The sequence below is a fragment of the Drosophila montana genome, unplaced genomic scaffold (assembly GCF_035044405.1).
Source record: "Drosophila montana isolate Dmon_TW-CO22-7 unplaced genomic scaffold, ASM3504440v1 contig_1409_1, whole genome shotgun sequence".
Taxonomy (NCBI): Eukaryota; Metazoa; Arthropoda; class Insecta; order Diptera; family Drosophilidae; genus Drosophila; species Drosophila montana.
Window position 1 is genome coordinate 1,520 of NW_026996361.1, and position 16,999 is coordinate 18,518.

The 16,999-nt window shown below is 34.9% G+C and overlaps 1 protein-coding gene across 1 annotated transcript; it reads right to left on the reverse strand.

Moving 5' to 3' along the window:
* Positions 1-10,153: 10,153 nt before the first annotated feature.
* On the reverse strand, positions 10,154-13,287 carry Glt (Glutactin). The gene is made up of 2 exons (XM_064682879.1): positions 12,058-13,287; positions 10,154-11,735 (listed from the first exon to the last, which is right to left on the reverse strand). The coding sequence occupies exons 1-2, from the start codon at positions 13,247-13,249 to the stop codon at positions 10,240-10,242; spliced, it is 2,688 nt and encodes an 895-aa protein (XP_064538949.1). The 5' UTR covers positions 13,250-13,287; the 3' UTR covers positions 10,154-10,239.
* Positions 13,288-16,999: the final 3,712 nt, after the last annotated feature.

The window sequence follows — 16,999 nt, forward strand, 5'->3', positions numbered from 1 at the left end:
CCAATCGATATTACTGATCCTTATGAGTCCAAAATAGTATAAAATTCCCAAATCGGACATTATTTGGCCGAGATATCCCAAAAAATCATCAAAAAAGGTTAACTTTACAAACGAATCGGTTTTTGGTCAACCAATTTTTTTAACCCATCGATTTTAGAAATGTTTGAAAGCCACTTTATAGTAGGGATCCGTACGAATTTAAAAAGGTATAACATTTCAAAATCTGACAATATTTACCCGAGATATTCAATAAAAATCATCAAAAAAGTTTTGATTTTCGAACCGACCCCGAATTTCAGAAAAAACGTGATGTAACCCCTTGCCATTTTGTTGATTTTGGTCAAAATTTAGATTTTTATTTTTTTGATGCCAATCGATATTACTGATCCTTATGAGTCCAAAATGGTATAAAATTCCCAAATCGGACATTATTTGGCCGAGATATTCCAAAAAATCATCAAAAAAGGTTGACTTTACAAACGAATCGGTTTTTGGTAAACCACTTTTTTTAACCCATCGATTTTTGAAATGTTTGAATGCCAGTTGATAGTAGGGATCCGTACGAATTTAAAAAGGTATAACATTTCAAAATCTGACAATATTTACCCGAGATATTCAATAAAAATCATCAAAAAAGTTTTGATTTTCGAACCGACCCCGAATTTGAGAAAAAACGTGATGTAACCCCTTGCCATTTTGCCGATTTTGGTCAAAATTTAGATTTTCATTTTTTTGATGCCAATCGATAGTACTGATCCTTATGAGTCCAAAATGGTATAGAATTCCCAAATCGGAAATTATTTGTCCGTGATATTCCAAAAAATCATCAAAAAAAGTTGACTTTACAAACGAATCGGTTTTTGGTCAACCACTTTTTTAAACCCATCGATTTTTGAAATGTTTGAATGCCAGTTGATAGTAGGGATCCGTACGAATTTAAAAAGGTATAACATTTCAAAATCTGACAATATTTACCCGAGATATTCAATAAAAATCATCAACAAAGTATTGATTTTCTAACCGACCCCGAATTTGAGAAAAAACGTGATGTAACCCCTTGCCATTTTGTTGATTTTGGTCAAAATTTAGATTTTTATTTTTTTGATGCCAATCGATATTACTGATCCTTATGAGTCCAAAATGGTATAAAATTCCCAAATCGGACATTATTTGGCCGAGATATCCCAAAAAATCATCAAAAAAGGTTGACTTTACAAACGAATCGGTTTTTGGTCAACCACTTTTTTTAACCCATCGATTTTTGAAATGTTTGAATGCCAGTTGATAGTAGGGATCCGTACGAATTTAAAAAGGTATAACATTTCAAAATCTGACAATATTTACCCGAGATATTCAATAAAAATCATCAAAAAAGTTTTGATTTTCGAACCGACCCCGAATTTCAGAAAAAACGTGATGTAACTAACCCCTTGCCATTTTGTTGATTTTGGTCAAAATTTAGATTTTCATTTTTTTGATGCCAATCGATAGTACTGATCCTTATGAGTCCAAAATGGAACAAAATTCCCAAATCGGACATTATTTGGCCGAGATATTCCAAAAAATCATCAAAAAAGGTTGACTTTGACAAACGAATCGGTTTTTGGTCAACCACTTTTTTTAACCCATCGATTTTTGAAATGTTTGCATGCCAATTGATAGTAGGGATCCGTACGAATTTAAAAAGGTATAACATTTCAAAATCTGACAATATTTACCCGAGATATTCAATAAAAATCATCAAAAAAGTTTTGATTTTCTAACCGACCCCGAATTTGAGAAAAAACGTGATGTATCGATAGTACTGATCCTTATGAGTCCAAAATGGTATAAAATTCCCAAATCGGAAATTATTTGTCCGAGATATTCCAAAAAATCATCAAAAAAAGTTGACTTTACAAACGAATCGGTTTTTGGTCAACCACTTTTTTAAACCCATCGATTTTTGAAATGTTTGAATGCCAGTTGATAGTAGGGATCCGTACGAATTTAAAAAGGTATAACATTTCAAAATCTGACAATATTTACCCGAGATATTCAATAAAAATCATCAAAAAAGTTTTGATTTTCGAACCGACCCCGAATTTGAGAAAAAACGTGATGTAACCCCTTGCCATTTTGCCGATTTTGGTCAAAATTTAGATTTTTATTTTTTTGATGCCAATCGATATAACTGATCCTTATGAGTCCAAAATGGTATAAAATTCCCAAATCGGACATTATTTGGCCGAGATATCCCAAAAAATCATCAAAAAAGGTTGACTTTGAAAACGAATCGGTTTTTGGTCAACCACTTTTTTTAACCCATCGATTTTAGAAATGTTTGAAAGCCAGTTGATAGTAGGGATCCGTACGAATTTAAAAAGGTATAACATTTCAAAATCTGACAATATTTACCCGAGATATTCAATAAAAATCATCAAAAAAGTTTTGATTTTCGAACCGACCCCGAATTTCAGAAAAAACGTGATGTAACTAACCCCTTGCCATTTTGTTGATTTTGGTCAAAATTTAGATTTTTATTTTTTTGATGCCAATCGATATTACTGATCGTTATGAGTCCAAAATGGAATAAAATTCCCAAATCGGACATTATTTGGCCTTGCCATTTTGTTGATTTTGGTCAAAATTTAGATTTTTATTTTTTTGATGCCAATCGATATTACTGATCCTTATGAGTCCAAAATGGTATAAAATTCCCAAATCGGACATTATTTGGCCGAGATATCCCAAAAAATCATCAAAAAAGGTTAACTTTACAAACGAATCGGTTTTTGGTCAACCAATTTTTTTAACCCATCGATTTTAGAAATGTTTGAAAGCCAGTTTATAGTAGGGATCCGTACGAATTTAAAAAGGTATAATATTTCAAAATCTGACAATATTTACCCGAGATATTCAATAAAAATCATCAAAAAAGTTTTGATTTTCGAACCGACCCCGAATTTCAGAAAAAACGTGATGTAACCCCTTGCCATTTTGCCGATTTTGGTCAAAATTTAGATTTTCATTTTTTTGATGCCAATCGATATGACTGATCCTTATGAGTCTAAAATGGTATAAAATTCCCAAATCGGACATTATTTAGCCGAGATATCCCAAAAAATCATCAAAAAAGGTTGACTTTGAAAACGAATCGGTTTTTGGTCAACCACTTTTTTTAACCCATCGATTTTAGAAATGTTTGAAAGCCAGTTGATAGTAGGGATCCGTACGAATTTAAAAAGGTATAATATTTCAAAATCTGACAATATTTACCCGAGATATTCAATAAAAATCATCAAAAAAGTTTTGATTTTCGAACCGACCCCGAATTTCAGAAAAAACGTGATGTAACTAACCCCTTGCCATTTTGTTGATTTTGGTCAAAATTTAGATTTTCATTTTTTTGATGCCAATCGATAGTACTGATCCTTATGAGTCCAAAATGGAACAAAATTCCAAAATCGGACATTATTTGGCCAAGATATTCCAAAAAATCATCAAAAAAGGTTGACTTTGAAAACGAATCGGTTTTTGGTCAACCACTTTTTTTAACCCATCGATTTTTGAAATGTTTGCATGCCAATTGATAGTAGGGATCCGTACGAATTTAAAAAGGTATAACATTTCAAAATCTGACAATATTTACCCGAGATATTCAATAAAAATCATCAAAAAAGTTTTGATTTTCTAACCGACCCCGAATTTGAGAAAAAACGTGATGTAACCCCTTGCCATTTTGTTGATTTTGGTCAAAATTTAGATTTTTATTTTTTGATGCCAATCGATATGACTGATCCTTATGAGTCCAAAATGGAATAAAATTCCCAAATCGGACATTATTTGGCCGAGATATCCCAAAAAATCATCAAAAAAGGTTAACTCTACAAACGAATCGGTTTTTGGTCAACCAATTTTTTTAACCCATCGATTTTAGAAATGTTTGAAAGCCAGTTGATAGTAGGGATCCGTATGAATTTAAAAAGGTATAACATTTCAAAATCTGACAATATTTACCCGAGATATTCAATAAAAATCATCAAAAAAGTTTTCATTTTCGAACCGACCCCGAATTTCAGAAAAAACGTGATGTAACCCCTTGCCATTTTGTTGATTTTGGTCAAAATTTAGATTTTTATTTTTTTGATGCCAATCGATATTACTGATCCTTATGAGTCCAAAATGGTATAAAATTCCCAAATCAGACATTATTTGGCCGAGATATCCCAAAAAATCATCAAAAAAGGTTGACTTTACAAACGAATCGGTTTTTGGTCAACCAATTTTTTTAAACCATCGATTTTAGAAATGTTTGAATGCCAGTTGATAGTAGGGATCCGTACGAATTTAAAAAGGTATAACATTTCAAAATCTGACAATATTTACCCGAGATATTCAAAAAAAATCATCAACAAAGTATTGATTTTCTAACAGACCCCGAATTTGAGAAAAACCTTGCCATTTTGTTGATTTTGGTCAAAATTTAGATTTTTATTTTTTTGATGCCAATCGATATTACTGATCCTTATGAGTCCAAAATGGAATAAAATTCGCAAATCGGACATTATTTGGCCGAGATATTCCAAAAAATCATCAAAAAAGGTTGACTTTACAAACGAATCGGTTTTTGGTCAACCACTTTTTTTAACCCATCGATTTTTGAAATGTTTGAATGCCAGTTGATAGTAGGGATCCATACGAATTTAAAAAGGTATAACATTTCAAAATCTGACAATATTTACCCGAGATATTCAATAAAAATCATCAAAAAAGTTTTGATTTTCGAACCGACCCCGAATTTCAGAAAAAACGTGATGTAACCCCTTGCCATTTTGTTGATTTTGGTCAAAATTTAGATTTTTATTTTTTTGATGCCAATCGATATGACTGATCCTTATGAGTCCAAAATGGTATAAAATTCCCAAATCGGACATTATTTGGCCGAGATATCCCAAAAAATCATCAAAAAAGGTTGACTTTACAAACGAATCGGTTTTTTGGTCAACCAATTTTTTTAACCCATCGATTTTAGAAATGTTTGAAAGCCAGTTTATAGTAGGGATCCGTATGAATTTAAAAACGTATAACATTTCAAAATCTGACAATATTTACCCGAGATATTCAATAAAAATCATCAAAAAAGTTTTGATTTTCGAACCGACCCCGAATTTCAGAAAAAACGTGATGTAACCCCTTGCCATTTTGTTGATTTTGGTCAAAATTTAGATTTTTATTTTTTTGATGCCAATCGATATTACTGATCTTATGAGTCCAAAATGGTATAAAATTCCCAAATCGGACATTATTTGGCCGAGATATCCCAAAAAATCATCAAAAAATGTTAACTTTACAAACGAATCGGTTTTTGGTCAACCACTTTTTTTAACCCATCGATTTTTGAAATGTTTGAATGCCAGTTGATAGTAGGGATCCGTACGAATTTAAAAAGGTATAACATTTCAAAATCTGACAATATTTACCCGAGATATTCAATAAAAATCATCAAAAAAGTTTTGATTTTCGAACCGACCCCGAATTTCACAAAAAATCGTGATGTAACCCCTTGCCATTTTGTTGATTTTGGTCACAATTTAGATTTTTATTTTTTTGATGCCAATCGATAGTACTGATCCTTATGAGTCCAAAATGGTATAAAATTCCCAAATCGGACATTATTTGGCCGAGATATTCCAAAAAATCATCAAAAAATGTTGACTTTACAAACGAATCGGTTTTTGGTCAACCACTTTTTTTAACCCATCGATTTTTGAAATGTTTGAATGCCAGTTGATAGTAGGGACCCGTACGAATTTAAAAAGGTATAACATTTCAAAATCTGACAATATTTACCCGAGATATTCAATAAAAATCATCAAAAAAGTTTTGATTTTCGAACCAACCCCGAATTTCAGAAAAAACGTGATGTAACCCCTTGCCATTTTGTTGATTTTGGTCACAATTTAGATTTTTATTTTTTTGATGCCAATCGATAGTACTGATCCTTATGAGTCCAAAATGGTATAAAATTCCCAAAACGGACATTATTTGGCCGAGATATTCCAAAAAATAATCAAAAAAGGTTAACTTTTCAAACGAATCGGTTTTTGGTCAACCACTTTTTTTAACCCATCGGTTTTTGAAATGTTTGAATGCCAGTTGATAGTAGGGATCCGTACGAATTTAAAAAGGTATAACATTTCAAAATCTGACAATATTTACCCGAAATATTCAATAAAAATCATCAAAAAAGTTTTGATTTTCGAACCAATCCCGAATTTCAGAAAAAACGTGATGTAACCCCTTGCCATTTTGTTGATTTTGGTCACAATTTAGATTTTTATTTTTTTGATGCCAATCGATAGTACTGATCCTTATGAGTCCAAAATGGTATAAAATTCCCAAAACGGACATTATTTGGCCGAGATATTCCAAAAAATCATCAAAAAAGGTTAACTTCTCAAACGAATCGGTTTTTGGTCAACCACTTTTTTTAACCCATCGGTTTTTGAAATGTTTGAATGCCAGTTGATAGTAGGGATCCGTACGAATTTAAAAAGGTATAACATTTCAAAATCTGACAATATTTACCCGAGATATTCAATAAAAATCATCAAAAAAGGTTAACTTTTCAAACGAATCGGTTTTTGGTCAACCACTTTTTTTAACCCATCGATTTTTGAAATGTTTGAATGCCAGTTGATAGTAGGGATCCGTACGAATTTAAAAAGGTATAACATTTCAAAATCTGACAATATTTACCCGAGATATTCAATAAAAATCATCAAAAAAGTTTTGATTTTCGAACCGACCCCGAATTTCAGAAAAAACGTGATGTAACCCCTTGCCATTTTGCCGATTTTGGTCAAAATTTAGATTTTTATTTTTTTGATGCCAATTGATAGTACTGATCCTTATGAGTCCAAAATGGTATAAAATTCCCAAAACGGACATTATTTGGCCGAGATATTCCAAAAAATCATCAAAAAAGGTTAACTTTTCAAACGAATCGGTTTTTGGTCAACCACTTTTTTTAACCCATCGGTTTTTGAAATGTTTGAATGCCAGTTGATAGTAGGGATCCGTACGAATTTAAAAAGGTATAACATTTCAAAATCTGACAATATTTACCCGAGATATTCAATAAAAATCATCAAAAAAGTTTTGATTTTCGAACCAATCCCGAATTTCAGAAAAAACGTGATGTAACCCCTTGCCATTTTGTTGATTTTGGTCACAATTTAGATTTTTATTTTTTTGATGCCAATCGATAGTACTGATCCTTATGAGTCCAAAATGGTATAAAATTCCCAAAACGGACATTATTTGGCCGAGATATTCCAAAAAATCATCAAAAAAGGTTAACTTTTCAAACGAATCGGTTTTTGGTCAACCACTTTTTTTAACCCATCGGTTTTTGAAATGTTTGAATGCCAGTTGATAGTAGGGATCCGTACGAATTTAAAAAGGTATAACATTTCAAAATCTGACAATATTTACCCGAGATATTCAATAAAAATCATCAAAAAAGGTTAACTTTTCAAACGAATCGGTTTTTGGTCAACCAATTTTTTTAACCCATCGATTTTTGAAATGTTTGAATGCCAGTTGATAGTAGGGATCCGTACGAATTTAAAAAGGTATAACATTTCAAAATCTGACAATATTTACCCAAGATATTCAATAAAAATCATCAAAAAAGTTTTGATTTTCGAACCAACCCCGAATTTGAGAAAAAACGTGATGTAACCCCTTGCCATTTTGCCGATTTTGGTCAAAATTTAGATTTTTATTTTTTTGATGCCAATCGATATTACTGATCCTTATGAGTCCAAAATGGTATAAAATTCCCAAATCGGACATTATTTGGCCGAGATATTCCAAAAAATCATCAAAAAAGGATGACTTTACAAACGAATCGGTTTTTGGTCAACCACTTTTTTTAACCCATCGATTTTTGAAATGTTTGAATGCCAGTTGATAGTAGGGATCCGTACGAATTTAAAAAGGTATAACATTTCAAAATCTGACAATATTTACCCGAGATATTCAATAAAAATCATCAAAAAAGTTTTGATTTTCGAACCGACCCCGAATTTCAGAAAAAACGTGATGTAACCCCTTGCCATTTTGTTGATTTTGGTCAAAATTTAGATTATTATTTTTTTGATGCCAATCGATAGTACTGATTCTTATGAGTCCAAAATGGTATAAAATTCCCAAATCGTAAATTATTTGGCCGAGATATTCCAAAAAATCATCAAAAAAGGTTGACTTTACAAACGAATCGGTTTTTGGTCAACCACTTTTTTAAACCCATCGATTTTTGAAATGTTTGAATGCGAATTGATATTAGGGATCCGTACAAATTTAAAAAGGTATAACATTTCAAAATCTGACAATATTTACCCGAAATATTCAATAAAAATCATCAAAAAAGTTTTGATTTTCGAACCGACCCCGAATTTGAGAAAAAACGTGATGTTACCCCTTGCCATTTTGTTGATTTTGGTCACAATTTAGATTTTTATTTTTTTGATGCCAATCGATAGTACTGATCCTTATGAGTCCAAAATGGTATAAAATTCCCAAAACGGACATTATTTGGCCGAGATATTCCAAAAAATCATCAAAAAAGGTTAACTTTTCAAACGAATCGGTTTTTGGTCAACCACTTTTTTTAACCCATCGGTTTTTGAAATGTTTGAATGCCAGTTGATAGTAGGGATCCGTACGATTTTAAAAAGGTATAACATTTCAAAATCTGACAATATTTACCCGAGATATTCAATAAAAATCATCAAAAAAGGTTAACTTTTCAAACGAATCGGTTTTTGGTCAACCAATTTTTTTAACCCATCGATTTTTGAAATGTTTGAATGCCAGTTGATAGTAGGGATCCGTACGAATTTAAAAAGGTATAACATTTCAAAATCTGACAATATTTACCCGAGATATTCAATAAAAATCATCAAAAAAGTTTTGATTTTCGAACCAGCCCCGAATTTGAGAAAAAACGTGATGTAACCCCTTTCCATTTTGTTGATTTTGGTCAAAATTTAGATTTTCATTTTTTTGATGCCAATCGATATTACTGATCGTTATGGGTCCAAAATAGTATAAAATTCCCAAATCGGACATTATTTGGCCGAGATATTCCAAAAAATCATCAAAAAAGGTTGACTTTACAATCGAATCGGTTTTTGGTCAACCACTTTCTTTAACTCATCGATTTTTGAAATGTTTGAATGCCAATTGATAGTAGGGATCCGTACGAATTTAAAAAGGTATAACATTTCAAAATCTGACAATATTTACCCGAGATATTCAATAAAAATCATCAAAAAAGTTTTGATTTTCGAACCAGCCCCGAATTTGAGAAAAAACGTGATGTAACCCCTTGCCATTTTGTTGATTTTGGTCAAAATTTAGATTTTCATTTTTGTGATGCCAATCGATAGTATTGAGTCCAAAATGGTGAAAAATTCCAAAATCGGACATTATTTGTCTCATCTCAGCCAAATCAGTACTATCGATTGGCATTTAAAAAAAGGAAAAAAAAAACGATGAAAACAATAAACTTTTATACAACCGTATTCTGCCAATATACCACTGTTGCGGGAGAAATTTCCCAAATTGCTGAAACACGTATTCATTATGGTGTTAAGTAGAGCTTTGAAAATAAGTTTAATGCAAATCGGACAAAACTTAAAGCTAAGCCCAAAAAATCTTTGACCCGCTTTTTCCCCCGAGGAATGTTTGATTTGGCAAAAAGTGTGAAATAGATCCTTGGAAATGAATTTGAGCGCGAAACGTCACCCACCAAATCTTTGACCCCCAATTCCACCAAAGAGGAATGGATTTTTCGAAAAGTGCGAAACACCCCTAAAATGAATTTAAACGAAGATCTTTGAAAATGAGTTTGAGGCCGATCGGATGTGTTTACCATCAAACGTTTTTCGAGATTTGTCCAGGCATGCGTATGGAATTTTCCGTTCGTATTAACGTGCACCTTCATCACATAAGCTAACTACATTGAAAATTTCAGCTCTTACGGTTTGGGCTGTGCGTTGATCACCAATCAATCAGTCAGTCAGGACAAACAGTTTTATATGTAGAGATAAGCTTATGTACGAACAAATATTTTAGTTGTTTCAACCAACGTTCGAATTCATAAATTTGAAAAAGAGAAAAATATTTATTAAAGAAATTACACTAGGTACAATATTGCGATAGATTATAAAGCATTAGTGGCAATTTCTAAAACCTTAGACGTTGATGTCTGCGCATAAGCTTAAGTCGTTGTGGATTTTCGTCTGGCTGTGCATAGGGATCATTTGCGAGTGGATTTTCAGCCGACGCGTCCTGCTCGGCACTTGGAAAAGTCTGACCTTGTGCCCATTGCGTGTAAGCTTTCACATAATCATTGTAGGTGGGATAGTCGTTTAGATCTGGCTCTCCTTGGTCTAGGTGTTCTCGTTCTAGCTGTTCTCGTTGCTGCTGTTCTCGTTCTCGCTGCTCTCTTGACTCTTGCTCCAGCTCCTCCTGTGATCGCTGCTCTTGCTCTCGCTCTTGCTGCTGACGTTGCTGTTCTGTTTGCTCTGGCATTTCATGTAATCGTTGGTCTCGCTCTTGTTGCTCTCGCTCTTGTTGCTCGCGTTGCTGCTGCTCTCGTTCTTGCAGTTGCCTCTTTTCTTGCTCACGCACCAGCTGATCTCGTTCTTCCTGTTCGCGCTGCTCCAACAGCTGTCTTGCTTCATCCTCGCTCTGTTGCTGCGCTCGTTGCCGTTGCTCGCGCTCAGACTGTTCTCGTTGCTGTTTCTCTCGTTGAAATTCTGCATCTCGTTGTTGTTGTTCACGTTTACGTTCCTCTTCCTCACGCATCAGTTCGTCATGCTGTTGTTGTTCTTGTTCCTGTTGCTCACGAAGCTTTAGGTCTCGTTCTTGCTGTTCTTGCAATAGTCGTTGCCTGCGCAGTTCCTGATCCCTTGCATAATAATCATTATAAACTGGTGGCCGCCTGTACTCTGGCTGCTGTGGTTGTCTATAACCTTGCCCTGGGAAGTTCAAATACGGCCGCCTTGTTGTAGTCGTTGTCGTAGTCGTAGTCGTTGCGGAGGCACCTGAAGTAATGTTGGTGGTATTAAAATATTGGGCATACAAATTTGGCACGTTAATTCCCTCGCCAAAGTGCTGGTCCAGCTCCAAAATGCTTTGTCTTGAATTGGTAAAACGTAGAAAAGGACCATACTCCGAAGTTGCCTTTGGCCACACATTTGAATTTTGATTTGGTATGCCACTGTGTGCAAAGTTAACCCACATTGCAACCAGGGCACGGGCTAGAGACTTATCCTCGGGGTTCAAATTTCTAGCCTCTTCCGGATAGGGGAACAGATAGACACTGTCATCACTGAGCGAGGCGTCCACTCCGAAGGGCAGGGGACTGTTCAGGTGCCCAAAGCGATGATGCTCACCGCGATAGTCAAAGGTGTACAAATATGCAGGGCTTTTCTTGTGTGACAAGCGAATCGAATAAATAACTGGCGCTCGATACAATATGAGATTGCTTAGTTCTAGCAATCCCTGGGTGACGCTGCGAGCATTGACAAAGCGCACCTGTTCCGGCGTAAAAATCTCCCGGAGTGCCCAATCATGCCATATTTTATGGTCCTGGGGATGTGCTGTATGCCGCAGCACTACATTGATGTAATCGCTGATGTTATGCGACTGCAAGCCTTGTATCTGATCGTAGAATCCTGTTGAAACATGGTTTTTTCGTTACATTTTACAATAATTAAAATTTAAATTTAAAATCTTTAACAGAATTTGTTTGTATAATCCCTAAGTTCTCATCTGTATTATATCAGACAGTTAAGTTGTATGGATGAATCTGAAGTTTTAATTTGTGAAATTCTGTGTATTTTAGTATTTAGAAAAAAATTATAAAAATTTTGCATGAGTTCCATAAAAAACATCTTTGAACAACAAAAGCCTTTTTTTTTAAAAATATTTTGAAAATTTTAATAGCTGCTGAAGATATGCTTTTTATAGCCCTGAAACACAATCTGATCTACTTACGTGACAAAATAAAGGCGCTTGCGTCCTTGGTGGCACCAACAATTAAGGGTTTTGTCTGATTGTTGACACTGTTGCTGGCGATCAGAGCCGCCGGATGATCCGGCAGATAGCCTAGGCGATCGCCCACCACCAGCTTGAAGCCGCCCAGGGCGCTGAGACCGCGCGGCTCATTCTGTTGGAGCAGCTGCTCGAAGATACTCACCAGCTGGGAGGTGCGCAAACGTCGGAGGCATTCGTAGAGCGGGCCTAGATTGCGGCCGGCGCTGGGGCAGCGGGCCAGCTGGGCAAAGGTGGCCAGGGTCTCAAGGGGCCTTTCATCGATCAAGTAGGGATTCAAGGCTGTGCCCGACTGCAGGATGAGCTGCTGGAATAGATGCTGCGCCTGTGGGCTCAGGCTGAGTGCATGGGCCAGAGTGGCGCCGCCTGCTTGTCCGACCAGCGTAACCTGGCTGGGGGTACCTCCAAAATATCGGACGTTGCGTTGCACCCATTCGAGTGCCTGCTGCAGGTCCGACAAGGCCACATTTCCGGGCAGTTCATCGCTGAGGGCACTAAGAAAACCGAAAGGCGCCAGTCGATAGTTTATGGAGACAAGAACCACATCGTGTTCCAGCACATAGTCGGGCTGTCCCTCCTCGGCGCCACCGTCGAACAGCATCTCGCCGTGTACAAAGACCAGGACGGGCAGGTTACGAGCTCCGGCCGGCGCGTAAATGTTCAGGGTGAGGCAATCGTCGACGTTCTCGCCGCGCGCTTCCGCCACCTGCAAGCGCTGCACCTCCGGAAACTGGGCACAATTGGCACTTGATTGGGTTGCATTGATGCGCGCCTGGAAAGGCACCGCTCTGGCCGGCTGGAAACGTCCCAGACCACCGTTAATTTGAGCGTAACGCACGCCCAGATACGCATCTATGGGCCGGTTCTTAATCACTTTGTAGCCGCGCAGGCCGAACAGCTCACCAACGCCTGGCACAAGCAGACCGCCGCTGGGCGATGGCGGGGGCGGGGGCGTGTTAACAGCAGGCGCCTGCCATGGAGCGGCCTTTAAGGGCTGAGGCGTAAAGACGCCAGCCAGCCAAGCAGCCCTCTCGCTATCCTCATGCACCTCATCAAACTGGGCATGGCACACGCCCAGCACTAGCAGCAGCAGCAGCTGCCAGAGGAGGCAGCTTTTCCCAGTAGGCAGCTGCATGTTGTGGATTCCCTGGTGTCTAAATCAAAACTGATTTTGGAATAATGGCAGACACTAGGAAATCAAAAGTTCAAGCCTAATCGCGAGTTACGCGACTCATCAATACACACACAGACACACTCACATACACACACACACATATATATATATAGAGAGATACAAATAGAGAAATAGTTCTAAGTAGTTCTAGTTCTCGTTCTCGATGTCGCCAGTTTTAATCTTGTCTCGATGACAGTTTTGTTGCGGCACTGCGCCAGATTCGCCGTTCCGCTGTCCGCTGTCCGCTGTCCGGTGTCCATTGTCGTCGCTGGGCCTATCTTGAAACAGTGCGTCTAAGGCGGCTACAGTTGATGTGGGGTTATCGGCAATAACTATGCGATTGCCACTTTCTGGTGCTCATCTATTCAAATGTATTTAATTCATTAAAAACTATTAGAACTATGGCAATTTCATAATTGACTATAAGCATGTAAATGGGCTCAAATTAAATTTACTTTAATTTAACCATATAATCCAATCATATTAATCATATCTTGCAGATATTTTATCTGAGATACATTGGATCTTTTAGTAGAACTTGAAAACGAATTTGTGCTAGCTGCAATACTTACGAAAATGTTAGATACATATATCATGTATCGAAGAATCTGTTCTGTTAAATACTATAGTGTTAAAATTCAGCGAAGGGCATGCAAATAATTGACGAAATCGTTTTTTGTTTCATAATATAATATTCTCTATATTTTCATTTAATAATCGTTTTCGGTTCATTTTTCATTTTGTTGTTTCAGTATGTTTCTATAATAATATGTTATAATTAAGAATCGTCATTTCATCTAAATATTTCAGTTATAATAGTACAATATAATAATTTGTAATAATATTTTTGTTAAATTGGTTTGTGTTGCTTTTGAATTTAACACTTGAATGCGCTGTTCTCGTTTTCTTTCTTTCTTTTTCAGTTAATTGTAAATTTTTCAATTATTTTTATTCGTACCTCTTCGAAGTCGAATTTTCGTTCTGATGCCCATCCTCCTTCATATTCATGCCGATTTGATTATTTCATCAAATCTATTATTCTTGACTTTTGTTAGTTTGGGTCAGATTGCATTTGGTTTGAGATTAAACTTGAAGAATTGCTCTTCTTCCTATATATGTATGGATGTATTTATGTAGGTAAGCGTACATATATACATATGTACGAGTATGTATTTAAATCAGAGGACTAGGAAAGCTAAAAGCAATTTTATGTAGTATGTATGTATATATCTGTTTGTGTGTATATATATAAATGTTTTGTATGTATTTAGGTATTTGCTTTATAGATCTTGTATATGCCTTACGGGCGCGCAGACGGTAGCTGAAAGGAAGTCATCCAAATAATATCCAATCAAATGAAAACAAATTCAAAATTTTCAAATTTCAAACTGCATTACGTATATAAGGATACAAAATTTTTGTGATTTATCTTCGCCATTTTCTAAACCTTAAATGCTTTTTCTTTCACTGAGTTCAGTATTTTAAATGACGAAACTTGTGCGTAAGTATTTCGATATACATATACATATATAAATATAATTCATTTCAGTTTAAATCGTTCAAATAAATCGTCAATAAACAAATGCTGAAGTTCCATTGTTTTGTAATTGGATAGATCTACAAAAGTGATAAATATTCATTTCGCTGACTCAACACTTAAATGCAATACGTTTAGGAACTTCTTAACAAATAATTGCATTTTAACAAATAATTACATTAGCTTCTTACAATAGAGATTGATGTACATATATCGAACTAAATGATATCAAAATAACGAAACTGGGATCGTGAAATTTTTGCCAAAACTGAGAATTAGCCGTTTGCATTTTGCAAATATACCTCGTATTAATAAATGTTTTATTTATTTATTTTTTTTTATTTGTAGCTCAGTCTTTTACTAACGTTTGTTTTTTATTTATATTTTATTTAATAATTTTTTAGAAATTGTTCTGAAAAGTATTTGTTTTTTTTTGTATATCTTCTGAAGCGTTTGGTTGAACTAAGAAGAGTGCTGCTCAATATTTTTGGCGGGCTCGATGTGATCAAAATGAAAACTTCGTTGGTTTTCCAATTGTAAAAACTTGAACAAATTAAATCTCAGTTATTACAATTGTACTCGATTCTCGATTCGCAAATTGTGAGCCCATTGGAAAACCATCTTCACGCTGACAATATAAATGGCCTTCCTTAACAAACCTTCTATGCGATATATATATATATATTTTTATATATTAGTCTGTAGCAGTTGGTTATGTAAATACAACGCAAAGAGGGGGTCTTGAGAAAGTAATCATGTGTTTGTTGTGTGTAGCTCTATAGTTGCTTGGAAGTACCGTTCTGTGAGTCAATCTACGATTCGTAACTTATTTGATTAAATATGTATTCATGTATACTATATATACTCGTATGCATTATGGCTTACTCATTTCTTTTCTTTAATGTTTTATTTATTTATTTATTTGTTTTTTGGTTTGCGCTACATATTCAACAACTTCAATTTAAATTCAAATTCAATTTCAAATTTAAATGTATCTTACATATTTGTAAACGCCAAAAAATGCATAACGTACTTTAATTTTCATAATGCCTTACAACTTTACAATTGCAATGGAACTGTGGAACTGTTGGAGTGTGTGTGTGTGTGTTTGTGTGTGTTTGTTTATTTACTTTGGGATTGTGTGGGTGTTTGTGTGTGTTTTGGCCAAAATATATAGAGAAAATCGATTTTGTGTTGTGTTTTTCTTCGAATGAAAGGTTATTTATTTGATCATTTTCAATGTATTGTTTGTCAAGTATTTACAAAGTCTCATATATGCATATATATGGTGTGTATTTATATACTTTAGATTTGTTGCGTTATAAAATCTTAACATAATTATATAAATTGATTTCTCGCAAGTGTTCAAGTAAAATGCATCGATTACGTTGCAAGTTAATAGCAGGCTACTTACAAATTAAAAAACCAAACGCTTCGTGTCGCATCTACACGCAGACACGCGGACCAGCAGCCAAAACCGAACTGGAACCGGAACCGAAACCGGAACGGGAAAGGGAATGGGAAGCAGAATCCCAAATCCCATCTCAACTCAATTGCAGCTCCAGTTCGGTAAACTCTATTTTAAAACGATTAGGCATTTGAATCTACAATAGTTCGCTTTCATGCTCATAAATAATATAGTAAATTTAATGCTTAAACCTAATTAGTAGTTAATTCTTGCTTGATTTCATTATGTTCATCATTATGTAATGCCTTTTAATAATATACTATACGTTATCCTTTATATATATATATTTATATATATACATATACATATATAAATACATATATATACAAATACATATATTTTTTTATACATATGTGTTATTTTATGTAAGAAGCACTTGAATATATATCGTTTTAATGATAAATGAAAACTTGAGTGTGTGTGTGTGTGTGTGTGTGTGTGTTTGGTTTTAATAATATTCTTCTTTCTTCGTTTCTCACTAATTTGTTAATGACGTTCTTTATAGTATTTGTTGATGTTGCCAAATTGCAATATATGCTCGCTACAAATCTTTCGTACATACGTAGCAAATTATCATTTTTATCTTATCTGCAGAAAGTTAAAAATCTTTTCATTTAGCTTATGCTTATCATTAAAGTATGCATCATCATCGTCACCATCATCAATCATTATTATTAAATGTTATAATTATCATTTGCTGCGTTCC